This window comes from Muscardinus avellanarius, assembly GCF_963383645.1.
Source record: "Muscardinus avellanarius genome assembly, chromosome: 2".
Classification (NCBI taxonomy): domain Eukaryota; kingdom Metazoa; phylum Chordata; class Mammalia; order Rodentia; family Gliridae; genus Muscardinus; species Muscardinus avellanarius.
Genome location: NC_137787.1, coordinates 42,439,557 through 42,454,425, shown reverse-complemented (window position 1 = coordinate 42,454,425; position 14,869 = coordinate 42,439,557). Strand labels below are relative to the sequence as shown.

The window sequence follows — 14,869 nt, the reverse complement described above, 5'->3', positions numbered from 1 at the left end:
TCAACCTAAAGAAATCAGTGGCCTTTCTTTATGCCAACAACGAATCCACAATGAAGGAAACAAAAACAACAATTCCATTCACTATAACCTCAAAACCAATAAAATACCTAGGAATAAACCTAACCCAAGATGTAAAAGACCTCTACAACAAAAACTATAAAACATTAAAAAAAGAAATAGAAGAAGACCTTGGAAGATGGAAAGATCTCCCGTGCTCATGGATAGGCAGAATAAATATCATCAAAATGGCCATTCTGCCAAAACTGATCTATAGGTTCAATGCAATTCCCATTAAAATACCAGTGACATTCTTCAGAGACCTAGAAAAATCAATCATGAACTTCATATGGAGAAAGAAAAGACCTAGAATAGCCAAAGCAATTCTCAATAACAAGAAACACGCAGGAGGCATTACAATCCCAGACTTCAAACTATACTATAGAGCAATAGTAGTAAAAACAGCATGGTACTGGCACAAAAACAGATATACTGACCAGTGGATTAGAATAGAAGATACAGAAACAAACCCACACATCTTTAGTCAATTAATCTTTGACAAAGGGGCCAAACACATACGCTGGAGAAAAGACAGCCTTTTCAACAAGTGGTGCTGGGAGAACTGGCTAGCCATTTGTAAAAAGATGAAGCTAAACCCCTATATCTCACCTAACACAGGAATCAACTCAAGATGGATCAAAGACTTAGAAATTAGACCTGAGACGGTGAAGTTAGTAGAGGAGAACATAGGTTCAACACTACAACATATTGGCACAGGCAGTAACTTTCTCAACAAAACCTCCAAAGCTCAGGAAATTAAAGCAAGAATAAACAAGTGGGATAACATTAAACTAAAAAGTTTCTTCTCATCAAAGGAAACTATCAATAACCTAAAGAGGAAGCCTACAGAATGGGAAAGGATCTTTACCAGCCACCATTCTGATAGGGGGCTAATATCCAGAGTATACAAAGAGCTCAAAAGGCTCTACACCAACAAAACAAACAACCCAATCAAGAAATGGGCAAATGAACTAAATAGACACTTCACAAAAGAAGAGATACAAAGGGCTAATAGATACATGAAAAGATGTTCTTCATCACTGGCCATCAGGGAGATGCAAATCAAAACTACACTGAGATTCCATCTAACCCCAGTGAGAGTAGCAAGCATAAAGAAATCAAACAACAACAAATGCTGGCGAGGATGTGGGGAAAGAGGAACTCTTTTACACTGTTGGTGGGAGTGCAAACTAGTTCAGCCACTATGGAGATCTGTGTGGAGATTCCTAAGAAAGGTGGGAATAGATCCACCATATGATCCAGCTATACCACTCCTGGGTATCTTTCCAAAAGGGTTGAATTCAGAGAAATACAGCAACATATGCATACCTATGTTCATAGCAGCACAATTTGTAATAGCCAAAATATGGATCCAACCCAGATCACCATCAACAGATGAATGGATAGCAAAACTGTGGGAAATACACACAATGGAATTCTATTCAGCCATAAAGAAGAACAAAATTTTATCATTTGCAAGAAGATGGAAAGCCCTGGAAAGCATCATGTTAAGTGAGATCAGCCAAGCACAGAAGGAGAAGATACACATGTTTCCTCTAATATGCCCAAACTAGAAAACACAAAGGATACCAGTAGGACCCCAGATATTAGAGGGGAAATACTAGCTAAGTTTTAATGGAAAGATAGGAGAGGAGAAAGGCCGATCTTGATTAAGGAGCATCTTCACCTGAACATGTGTAAAATTATGAATAAGACATGGTTAACCTGGCCAACCATTGGTGGGGGGGGGGAGAAAACGGGGGCGGGGGGAGAGGGCACCAAATATAGTGTAAATGTATACTATTTATGTTCAATAAAAAAAATTGTTAAAAAAAAAATAAATAAATAAAACTTGGATTAAAGAAAAAAAAAAAAAAAAAAAAAAAAAAAAAAAAAAAATGGAACAGAGGGTATAGCTCAGAGGTAAAATGACCCTGGGTTCCATCCCCAGACCCACAAAAAAAAAAAAAAAAAGAAAAAGAAAAAAGAAAAAGAAATAGTTCCAGGACTGAGACTTTGGAAACTCCAATATTTAGAGAAACATAAGCAAACAGAGATGAATGAATGTAGCCAACAAGAAAATAATAGTAGAAGGTGATGTTCTAGAAACAAAGAATGTGTCTAGGACAAAGTGGGCAGCTTGAGGAAACCGCTGGGAGTTAAGAGAAAGGCAAGAGGAACCCGTGGGCTTTGTGGACATGGAAGCCGTCAGTACTCCTGAGAAGAACAGCAGCAGCTGAATGCAAGGGTGGAAAGTACACAGGAAATAAGAAGTGAGAGCTTGGAGACAGCCTGTGGAGACAATTCTTTTGAGAGATTTTGTTATAAAAAGGAGTAGAGATATGGGACAGTAGCTGAGGGGTGCAATATGTCATGACAATTGGAATTGCTGGTTTATGATGAGTAATTCTAGGGTGTGTGTTGCTAGGAATTCTCCAGTCCTGAGAAAAATGTTGATTCTGGAGAAAAGGCACAATTGAAGAAGCAAAGCCCTGGAGAGGGAGAAGGGAAATGGGGTCTGGATTCCCAGAGGGCACAGATGTTGACAGACTTCAACAGAATTTAGTAGTGCCAAAAGCTTTCTTCTGATAGTTTTTTTATTTCTGCAATAAAGAAAGAGGTGAGATGGGGTGAAGGGAAGGGCAAAGAATGAATAAGTGGTCATTCTAAGAGTGGGAAACCAAGTTTCCCAGGGGAATATGAGTAGACCTGCTTCCTGGTACAAATTTCTTTGAAATGTGTGACAATCAATATAAAATAAAAACACCTGGCACAACAATGCAATTATCAAACACAGCTGCATTACATACGATCTTGTCAGCATCTCCCATCAGAGTATAGATTTGTTGAGGAACAAGATCCTAAATTGTTTTCTGTTGATATCTCCAGTGTCTAATACAGTAAGCAGTGAGTTCACAATTCAGTGATGACCAAGGAAGAAGAATATTGTCTTTAACACTTCAGTTAAAGCAGTATACATTAATGGCCATTTAGAAATTTATGTCACTCATTTAGACAGCACAATTTTGGTAAAATTCAGGAATCCATAGCATTTTAAAAAGAACACTTTTTTAAAATAGAAGCTCTGCCCACTGAATTTGAAATAAAACATCAGAGTAGTAACAAAGTGCTTGAAAAGCAATTGATCAACAAAATAAATATTTTCTTATAATCAATCTGCCAACCACAAAAAATATTTCTCTTAGCTATAAGTTTAGAAATGTTGTATATAACAAGAAAGAATACATATTTTAAGATTACGCAGAGGTTTTCTCTTTAAGGGACCAGGAAAAAGCTCCATCTTTCCAATGCTGTATCATCTTAACTCTCCACCATTTGAGGTTAAGTTACACACATGATATTCAAAATTTTAACAGCTGAGGAAAGTAAATGAGAATGGTACCAAGACCCTGTTTTAAAATAAAAAACGCCGGGCGTGGTGGCGCACGCTTGTAATCCCCGCGCTTGGGAGGCGGAGACAGGAGGATCGCGCAGGTTCGAAGCCAGCCGTGCTGGCGTAAGAGACCCTGTTTCAAAAAATATAAAATAGGTCTGGGAGTGTAGCCCAGAGGAAGGAGAGCTTCCAGGAACCCCAGTACCACCAAAAATAAAATAAAATAAAATAAAATAAAATAAAAAACAAAGCCTGGCATGATGGCGCATGCTTGTAATCCCAGCATTCAGGAGGCTGAGACAGAAGGATCACAGGTCCGCAGCCACTCTCAGCTACATAGTGAGGCCCTTTGTCACTCAGTGAGACCCTGTCTCAAAATAAAGAATAAAATAGGAGTGGGGGTGTAGCTCGGAGGTAGAATTCCCCTGGTTCCACCCCAGTACCGCAAAAAAAAAAAAAAAAAAGACTTAAAAAACAAAATAGGGCTTGAGGTGAAGCTCAGTCCTTAGTACTAAGAAAAAAAAAATGGTATGCTTTTGTTTGGTGCCCAGATATGAGACAACTCATTGTGTTCCTGCACTTACCATCCTCAGGACCATGCTTGTATTCTTTGTCATCCATCACTTCATAGTCGAACCCAAGCAGATCGATGGGAATAGTGTATTTCCTGGCATAGTTCTGCTGGGCACCGGTCAGAAAGGCTTGTGTGAAGAAGAATCCAGAAAGCCAGAAGACAGGAGGAGGGCCAACCTCGTACCATTGCTATGGTGGGTCAAAACACAGTGTCCAAACAATAGTCTTTGGATTCTTAAATATAGCACTGCTTAATAAAACATGTCCCTGAACACTCTTGTTATCATTTAGATAAACTAGTAAACGAGCTTTGAGGAATGCTAAGCTGTAATGTTAAGGATCTAAAAACAAAGTAGCATATACTATGTATTGCTCGTATACGTGATGATTGCCATTCTAACTGGAGTGAGATGGAATTCTAGTATAGTCTTGATTTGTGATTCCCTGATAGCTAAGGATACTGATAATTTTTTCATTTATTTGTTGGCCATGTGTATGTTTTCTCTCTCATGTAGAAGCTAGAGAGAAAATAGAAAAGAAAAGCGGCTTCAGGAAAATGATGGGAGAGACCAATGGAGTATAATGAAAAGGAATTGGGGGAGGAAGGAAGGAAGAGAAAGGGAAGTTTGGAGAAGAAAACAGATCAAATAGTGTTATGTGCGCATATGAGTGTATCACTATGACTCTACTATGACATACAATTATAATGCACCAATAAAAGATTAATAAAAATAATAGCATGCTCAGCATTTGCCTGACTTTACTTCATATCTATCATATCAGCGTGGGAATTATAATAGTCAAGCATGCAGATATAAATGACTGTTGGTACCTTAAGAAAATCTCTGTACCATAACAAATATTTAATATGCATTGCTGCATAGTATTTCACGGTATACAGTTGAATAAAGATTCCCATAAAGTCTAGTTATATAATAGTGTTTCCACGCCCCACTTTTTTCCTGTCTAATTCATTAGTACCAAGTAAGAAGAATTTTCTTATGAAATTTCTTCCTCCCACTTCACCAAAATACAATATAATCCATTATGTGGAAACAAAATACTGCGCAAAGAACTCCTGAAACAAGTAGGGTAGTGAGAGCTTAAGGTTTTTAGAAACATTAAGACACCTTTATTCTCTATTCATTCTTTATTAATATCATATATTCTACTGGTGATCAGGGTGAATCACGGCTTTAGCCAAATAGTAAATTTTAGAAGTCAGTCTAAATAATGGACTTGAAAAGCTTTTTCCTATAAGAACCCAATGTAGACCTCATCTTTCAATAACAATCTTAATTCTTTCGTATCCAACTCATGCAACAGAGAGCCTGGATTGTAAAAAGGGAGTTGTTTTATTATTCCTACAGAAATTTCCTTAGTTTTTGGTGCCTTATGTACAGTGTCTAGAAAATTATCTGACACATCAATAGATATAATTGTTAATAAGAACACAGTTAAGTGACTGTGTTGCCAGATAATTAGGAGGTAGGCTTTTGCTGATTTGACATTTCCAAGCCAATTAGCCACTGAGGTCCCTGCTCTCTTGCACTGGTGATTTCATGACCTAGAAGGCTTCTCAGCAATCAAAAAACACTCCTCCTCACTAGTAACTTGTCTTTCACTCTGCTACAGGAATCCATTTTTTCCATCTACTTTTATTGGTGCATTGCAGTTATACATCACAGCGAAATTCAAAGTGATACAAACAGAAATGCATACATCACGTGGTGTATTTCCCTCTGTATCCTGCCCTGATCCCTCTCCTCCATCCCCCTATGTGTTATTTTGGTAGTGATAGTTTCATGTATGGACATAATCTTACTGGAACTGTTTCCCTTTCTCTATCATCTTTTTCTTCTTCCCCACCTCCTTCCCCATCCACTGGCCTCTCTCATTTGACTCAGGTCCCTTTCATTTCCTATTTTTATTCTAGCTTCCACAAATAGGAGAAAACATATGACCCTTAATTCTCTGAGACTGGCTGATTTTACCTAGCATTATATTCTCTAGTTTCATCTATTTTCCCATAAATGATGTAATTTTGTTCTTGATTGAGTAAAATGTTTTAGTGTATAGATACCTCATTGTCTTAATCTACTCATCTGTTGACAGAACCCAGGTTGGTTCCATAATTTGGTTAATGTGAATCGTGCTGCTATAAACTTGGGTATGAATGTATCACTGTAGTGTTCTAACTTTAATTCTTTGAAAGATACAGGAGTGGTATGGCTGGATCATATGGTGGTTCCATTCCTAGTAATTTAAAGAGCCTTTTCCCTGATTTCCATACTGGACATACTAATTTACAATCCCACCAACAGTGTATGAGAGTTTCTATTTTACAGGTATCATATTTTAATGCTAAATACTTATTAGGGAAATTCATATGCCAGATGTTTCTCTTTTTTTCTTGGCATTAATTTGAATTTCTTACTGCACCGAACATGACTACCTACTCCTAAAGAGGGTTTTAGGTAGAATTTCTACTTTTGATACTAGTAGTTGGACAGTGCTAGGTAACAGTTATGTACATTATATGAACTATCCTTAAATAGCAGTCATTTGTGGCTGGGATGCACAAGGAAACTATAGAGCATAACATTTATCACATTAGGCATGAAGAAGAAAGAAAACTAGGAAAAATGAAGAAGAAAACAAAACCAGGAAAGTTAGCAATATATGTTTATTTAGATGAGCTCACCTGTAAGAATTTTAGTCTTGCAAGGAAGTCATTCACGTAGCTGCCGAGGGGTTTAAGGCTTGGGTAGGATTTACCCATCCACATTCCTGGAATTTTGACATTCAAAATGCTTCTAACCACCTCTTCAAGTTCTGTAGACATCACTACAAGCCCCTGAAACATATTTCACCTTAGTTAACATGACATTTAGATTATGAGCAGTTCTCTTTTTAAACATCTTCTTCACAATTATCCTTTGTTTATAGAGCATGAAGATACTTGTTTTTGTCCACGAGTAAGGCATGGGGTCTTTGAACTAGTCTTTAGATAAACTAACAGTTTTACCATAACCAAATTTTATTAGAAAGTCACAGTTTAATTTTGACTTCATTTACTTGTCTATTAATTGGACAAGTAATGTATCTTCACCCTGAAATCTTAAAGGGATAAAAGGGATAGTGATGAACATAAAATCAGGAAAGTTATATGAAATGTTTGAAAATTTAAAATACTTTATAGTTGTGAAGTCTAGTTGAGCTTATCCCATTTTTAATCACTAATGCACAGATGTTGAAACTTCAAGACTCTTGAAAATTCCTGCCTATTTGACCTTGTAATAGGGCCAGTTATTACTGTCATTCTGTTTTTCTTATAGTTGGAAATATTATTCCAACTAACATAAGGGGTAGATTTTAGAGTAAATTTGATGAACCAGCTATACATGTTTCATTTGCTTTCTTCTGAAAACTCCACTGAAATAATAAGGGAATTTATTTATTTTTTAATTCTAAGCCCGTGATGCAGAAAAGAAAAAAGGAAGGGAATAATGGCAACCAAGTTTGACATCTACAAAGGACTGTTGGTAGTTGACTTAGTCATCATGAGAAACCTTATCTCTAACGGGCAGAGAGGAAACCATTGAGGCATATTCCAAATTCTTAGGAATTAATAGCCCTGGGTGGTTCTGAAAATTAGGAGAGGATGGTGGTATTAAATGACAAAAATTTTGAAACTTAGTTTATAAAACAAATTCCCACATCTTCTTCCCCTAAACTGCATATCGCCTACTTCAAATGTAACCCAGAAAGGGAAAAGCAGAAATTCCTGGAATAAGAAATGTCAGATCCAGTTGTGGTCAGAGTTGTACTGAAATCAAGAGAGTATGTGACTCATGAACATTGGTGCTGAGATAAAAAAAAAGGTCTCTCTTCTCTTTTCACTCCCCAAATGCTGGAAAACAGCTTTTATCTTCCAGGAAATAGAAGAATTGGGTTACAGAGAAACATGGAATGATGCAAACAAAATGTGTCTTAGCCAAACAGCTCAGCCAGATTACATTACAGCAAAGGCCACAGTCGGTGACCCTGTGTCCTTACAGTATCTGCTCAATGTGATTATGCCCCGTTCTTTAAAAAAAAGCAGACAGCCCCAAATGATCAGTTGCCAAAGAAGGCTTCCAAAATGAAAGAGGAGTTTTTAAACTAAGTATTCAGAAAATTTAGAAAACAAAATTTTCTTGGGAATGGCTTTAGCAATTTCTTTTGTTGTTTTACTTTTAAAATATTATAAGTCAGGCATTTAATTTTATAACTAATACAGGAAATTTTATAAAATAAGTGGTCTGCATTCTTTTAAAAAGGCAACATCATGAAAGAAAATGACTTTTTTATTCTTAAAAGAATAAAAAAGACTGAATACACATGGAAACTAAATGCAAGATTTGATCCTGGCCTAAAACCTGTTCCCAAAAAAACAGCCATAAAAATAACATCGTAATAATTGACAAAATTGATTTTTTATTGATGATTATATATTATGATAATGTTATTGTTCTTGAATGTGATAATTATACTGTAGTATTATAAAATATTTTTTTTTGTTCTTAGGAAGTAGAACTTTAATTATTACAGAGATACGAGGTTATAATGGGCCTCTCTCACTTTGGCGTGGCCCACAGTCTCCCTTGAATCTGTATTTCCTACTTTTCTAAACAATCTTTGTGTCTCTGAAAAAATGGAAGGGGGAGTATAATGTAAGCAAGCATTATTCTCAAATAATTTAGAAAAAATTATATAAGTGCATGTCTATACACACATCTGGGGCGCGCACATGAGAGAATAATAAGTAAGTGTGGCAAACTCAGTGGAAGGTAACTTTATTGAGCGCGAGCCACATTTTTATTTCTCTTTTCCTTTTTTTTTTTTTGCAGTATATGAGTGAATCCAGGGGTGTTGTAACCTGAGTTACATTCCAATCCTTTTTAGTTTTTGTTTTGAGACAGGGTCTCACTAAGTTATCTAGGCTGGCTTTGGATTTAAAATCCTCCTGCTTCAACTTCTTGAGTAGCTGGGATTGCAGGTTTGTACTACCGCATTCGGATACTTAAAAAAAATCTCAAATTAATTCTTGACTTTCTCCTTTAAACCTGCTCCTTCTGCAGACCTTCCACTTGCTTAGGCCAAACAAGTTCTCCTGGACTCCTCCGGGTTACTCCCACAGAAACCTCTGTCACCTAGTAGACTCCTCTGCGGAAAGCTTTTCCCTCAACTGGCCCACGTTTTCCCCTTCAGAATCAGGAGCTTTGTCCAAGAGTCAACTCCTCAGGAGGGGCCTACCCCAGTCTTGTTCTCTTCTATTTTTTTCCCCATGGAATTATCACTTACCAAGATTATATAGGGGCATTCTACCTCCAAGCCCTTTTTATTTTTTATTTTAAAACAATGTCTCACTAAATGCTGAGGCTAGCCTTGAACTTGTGATTTTCCTGCCTTAATCTCCCAAGTACTGGAATGTATTTCTCTATTTGTGTTTGTCTCCCTCACTGAAATGGAAGCTCTAGGGGTACAGAGGCTTTGTCCTTTTTATTCCTTTACATCCTATCCGGTGTACTGTTGCTATGAATACACTCGATACTTAGCTATCTGCTTAACTGTCACTCCCAGAATTCTATGAGCTTCACAACACCAGGGATTTTTTTTCTCCTCAGGACCCAGAACAGTACTTATATGGTGTTTGTATCCAATAAATATTTACTAAATAAATCAACACTATGTTTAATTCAACAATTTTGTGAGTGTACTCTGCGTTACCTTGATTGCTTTTTGTATATTAATACACGAGTCTCTTATGGTCTGCAGCAACTTATTGAACCGTCCCATCTCTTGCACGAGTACGGTGTTCATGCTCTGGGTGTAAGTTGTGGGGTACCTCCTCATTGCAGCCTCCACATCGAAGTTGTGTGGAAGTTTCCCCAAGATGTCGCCAGCGACCTCATTTACTACATCCTCTGATGACTTCCCACCAGCACCTGCTGAACGAGACTATGAAGGATCCAAACTATAACAGAAGTCTTCAAGAAAAGGTCTGAGAATAGCTGAAAAGAAGAAAACCTAAGGAGAATTTTCCTAAGATTGAACCCTGTTCTGCTGTTTTATCTATGATCCTTCTCCACATAAGATTTATTAAAGCGATGAGTACATGGGGAGGGTTGTTTTTTTTTTTTTTTTTTTTTTTTTTTTTTTTTTTTTTTTTGCGGGTCTGGGGATGGAACCCAAGGGCATTCGACCTCCGAGCTACACCCCCTGCACTATTTTTTATTTTTTATTTAAAAACCAGGTCTCACTGAGTTGCAAAGAGCCTCACTAAGTAGCTGAGGCTGTCCGTGAATCACAATCCTCTGGTCTCAGCCTTCCGAATGCTGGGATTACAAGAGTGCGCCAATACACCCGGTTTGGGGAGGGATTTTGAAAGAAAGAAAAAAAAGAGCAAGGGAGATGAGTACATATGTAATGTGTTCAGAGGCAAAGAGGATCCAGAGAAAGCAGGTAAGCTGGGGATTTTGCTGCCTGGGAAAAGGCTGGAGATAGGGGAAGAAAAGGCATCTGCACTGCTGGAGTGGCCCTGGGATGGTGAGGAGGAGGAAATCTCATCTTGCTTTGAGGGAACTTGCTGCAAAATATATTTGCTAATAACTCTGGTGCCTACCAGGTGCCAGAAGTAGAGATAGAGTTTTCTCCTTGAACCTGCAGGGCAAGGAAAATAAGCTCATCTTCCATAAGCAGTTGGGAGAGTTATGGGGCAAAGACAGACTCTAGTGATTCACGTTGGAGGCAAGCAAGGAGAATTCCAATTCAATTTTTGTTTTATATGTTTATAGTGGCACTGTGCTAATGAATCTATATTTTCTGGAAAACCTCTTAAAATCTCAGAATATATGAGTGGTGTATGTGTGTGTGTGCACGCGCGTGTGTGTGTGCATTCAAAGAGAATAAGCACTACTAGAATATAAATGAATATATTTCATTTTTCTTGTCCAAGAAAATTTGGTTTCATTTTCTTTCTGATTTTATATTTTCTGGTTTCTACCCTCTAGATATAAATATTCTATAAATATTATTATCTTTAAGTTTCTACCCACCATATGCTTCCATAAGATCCTATGCAATTATACCATAAAATGATTAAGTGTTGCCAAGTTTTAATTATGTGCTAGTAAAAAAGGGATATGGCCATATAATAAACCTTTATTATAATCCCAAGGTACCTGGCTTACAACTAAATACAAAGAACAACTCAGAAAGAAAAAAAGATAGTGAGGATTTGGCCCAAACTAGTGAAATGTCTATTTCCACTGCATTTAAAGAATTTATACTGATTTGTTTGTATTTTGATATACATATAAGGCACTATAAATTAATAAAGAATATTCCTATTTTCTAACAAGAGCTGTGCCCCCATAAAAATGATGGCAAAAAATAAAACAGAAAAACTCATGCCTATAACCTACCAAAAATGTAAGAAAAATATTTTAGTGATACAGGTGTTCCCTCAATCTATTTCTCAAACACCAAAACCGTATCACCGGGGAGGTGCCTTTTTAAGGGTAATATCCAACAGATAATAAGAATTAAGAGCAACTAGGTGTCATTTATCTATAGTTGTTTATCTTAGCTTTTTAATTTTTACTAACTGTCCTTAAAGATTTCATCATTGCAATTGGAATATGCTAAGGTAAATGGAATTTATTTTTTAAGAAGCCATCAGGGTTTAACATCTTTAGAGACACTAGACTATATTAGCTTGCTTGCTTGTTTGCATTATTTATGTAATTTATTTTGTGGTGCTGGTGATTGAACCCAGGGGAGTTCTATCTCTGAGCTACATCCACAACCTTATTTTATTTTTTTATTTTGAAACAGGGTTTCACTAAGTTGTTGAGGGTCTAACTATAAATTATGGAGACTGGCCTTGAGCCTGCAATCTTCTTGTATCAGCCTCCTAAGTACTGGGTTTACAAGTGTGAACCACTGTGCCTGGCCCATATTAACTTTGTAACAGTCTTCCTTCTAACAATCCTCCTACTAAAATAGAGTATGGTAGTTAAGTACAAGCAAAAAAATCACTGAAAAAATTACATTCTCAACTCTGATGTCTCCCTCTTTTATTTTTTCCAAAATGCTTTAAATCCATCAATGCAGAAGTCTTGTCCCCATTAACTTACTCTCCACGCCAAGCAGTCTGGTCTCTCTGCCTCTCAACTGTGGCCCGCTGAAATACTACCTACCTATCGCTATAACCGTACTTGTATATCTGAGCTTCAGAATATTAAGAGGTTGTTTAATCGCATACTGGGAAGATACCCCTTGTGTATTTAAACTTATTTGTTTGGTTCCGAGTCATTTTCTCTTGGAACGAGCCTACTGTTTTATGTATTCTGTAATGTGACAAGCCCCATCAAGCTTAAATAAAGCCAAAAGACACTATAAACGCCCTGTTGTCAAACTGCTGTGTATTACACTTATATAATGTTCCTAATGTTACTTATTCATATTTGGTCACATACTTTTATGTGGACAATAATTGATTTTAGTGCTATTACTGTGTAAAATGGAGATTAAAAATAGTCTTTGTCCATTTTGCTTTATTAGAAAATATCATTATAGAGTAGGCTAGAAACAGGAATTTCACAGGTTCTTCTGTCAATAAGAGCACAGGGCAGTATCCTCCCAATTGTTAGGGTTTTCAGCATCTTTGGTTGTCTGCCTTCTAGTCATAGTCTATTTTTAGACTCTAGAGGAGGATGGCAGTTCTGAACACAGGCTCTGAACAAACAATAGGAGCTGTCAAACAATAGGAGCTAGAATACTGGCCCAGAACTGGACTAGCTGACTTTGAGCAAATGATTTAACCTTTTTGTGATTTCATCTTCTAGCTGTAAATCCTACCTCCTAGGATTATCCTAAGTATCCATTGTGCTACAAAAAGCACAAGAGTGCTGGCACACCGTAAGCGCCATACAAGCGCCATCCCTTGTCATGTTTACTCTGAGATTCCATCAAAATAAAATTCAGTGGGTAGGGGAATTTGCTTGACTGAATATTCATCCTAAATTCATTAAAATTTCATTTAATCACCATGGGAATCCATGTCACTTAGTTAATTTGCTTTCAAAAATTAGAAAAACAAGCCCGTAAGCACGTTTTCCAAAGGGAGAACCCGGGACAATCTCTAAATAGACAAGCAGCACTGACAGATGTCTTCACTTGCTCGATGGACTACTCTGTGCCTGGGCATGCTCTGTCCTGGTGCCTTTGAAGAGCTCCCTCCTAGCAGGGCTGAGTGGGGACCAAGAGGCAGCTGGATATTTCTGCTAACCCTTTCTATTTTATTTTTACCTACTTTTGCAATCATATGCTTTAAAAAAAATCTGAAAAATATTACTGTGAAAGGAACTGTTTCTATATAAACTAGTTTTAAAATGTTCTGAAAGATTTTACAAAGATGTCATTAAAATTTTTGAATTATTAAAATTATTGAATTAGAGGACATATCAGGAAAATTATGGAGAGAAGCTAGAGAGAAATTAGTAACTGAAAGGAAAATAAAATAGACAAAATTCTAGACAAATTCTGTCTTAAAATTGCTTCCCAAGTACCTTTGACATTCTTTTTTTTTAAAGAAACTTAAAAGGACATATAATGTATTGGGGCATGGCTTTTGCAAGAAAAAAAAACTGGAATTACTAGAGGTAGAATGGTATTCAAACAATAGGTTTTGGTTCCAAAACCAAAGAGTAATAATTTTTTCACTCTGTTTAAATCCCTATTTAGTATGTGTGCATTTTCCTTTCTTCTAGAAGCTCCTCTAGCTGACAGAAGGGTGTCAGGAGACTCTCGCGTGGGCATGTGTGGCTCAGAGAGCTTCTCTCAGGCATCACGCACCTGTGTAAGGAGGATGTTGTCGAACAGCAGTTGAGTTTCTGACTGATCTTTAGTGATGTCGGCGTTGGCATTCATCCCAAAGATTTCTGGTGCTGGGGTCAGTGGCAGAGTCTTTGTGTATTCAATGTAGCTTTTGTGCTGCAAAGATGAATAACGGAGAAGTCAGAGGTTAGGAATCAGTCTACAGCAGAACTTCATACAGAAAACAGATCATTGCCAATACTCTAGTGAGCGGATGAGCCTGGAAGATGGGACACTGAGGGCTTTCATTTTCCTTCAGCCTGGGCCAAAGATTCAAAAACCAGATGGACACATTTTGGGATAAAAAGGAAATGTACCTTTCAATTGAATGAGTTTTTAAACAAGCAAAGGGGAATTGTGATAACCCCATTTAGAAATTCTTTTTCCACAGAAAATTTTGTATCACATTTTATTGGTCCTATCCTAGATTTAATCATAATTCTTAATTTTCTGGTTAATTTTGATTATTTTCTTTACTCTTGTTTTTGTGGTACTGGGGGTGAAACCCAGGGGCTTTTTTTTTTTTAGCCTCCGGGCTATACTCCCAGACCTATTTTATATTTTATTTGGAAACAGGGTCTCACTAAGTTGCTGAGAGCCTCACTAAGTAGCTGAAGCTGGCTTCGAACTTGTGCGATCCTCCTGTCTCAGCCTCCCAAGTGCGGGAATTACAAGTGTGTGCCACCACGCTTGGCTGTTTTCTTTACTCTTACTGTGAGAAAGCCACTCACCTCAGAAAAGTAAAAATTATTTGAAATTTTATTATTCTGAGATAACAATCACTAACATCACACATCTTTTCATGCGCATGCATACACCTTTTATTTACATAGACATATATCAAAATCCCATGCTTTCCTTGATGACATCCATAAATGCATAAGGAGGGAGGTATCCTTATTGGCAAAAGGAATAAAATGA

General features: G+C 37.1%; 1 protein-coding gene across 1 annotated transcript in view; it reads right to left on the bottom strand.

Annotated features, from left to right (window-relative positions):
- The window catches only part of DNAH7 (dynein axonemal heavy chain 7), a gene marked incomplete at both ends in the record, with an annotated part of 253,563 nt that overhangs the window by 19,464 nt on the left and 219,230 nt on the right, over positions 1-14,869 (bottom strand). The window contains 4 exons of the mRNA XM_080689358.1: positions 4,036-4,213; positions 6,729-6,881; positions 9,797-10,027; positions 13,928-14,065. Of these exons, the coding sequence (XP_080545484.1) occupies positions 4,036-4,213; positions 6,729-6,881; positions 9,797-10,027; positions 13,928-14,065 (700 nt within the window). The remainder of the gene's footprint in view (positions 1-4,035; positions 4,214-6,728; positions 6,882-9,796; positions 10,028-13,927; positions 14,066-14,869) is intronic.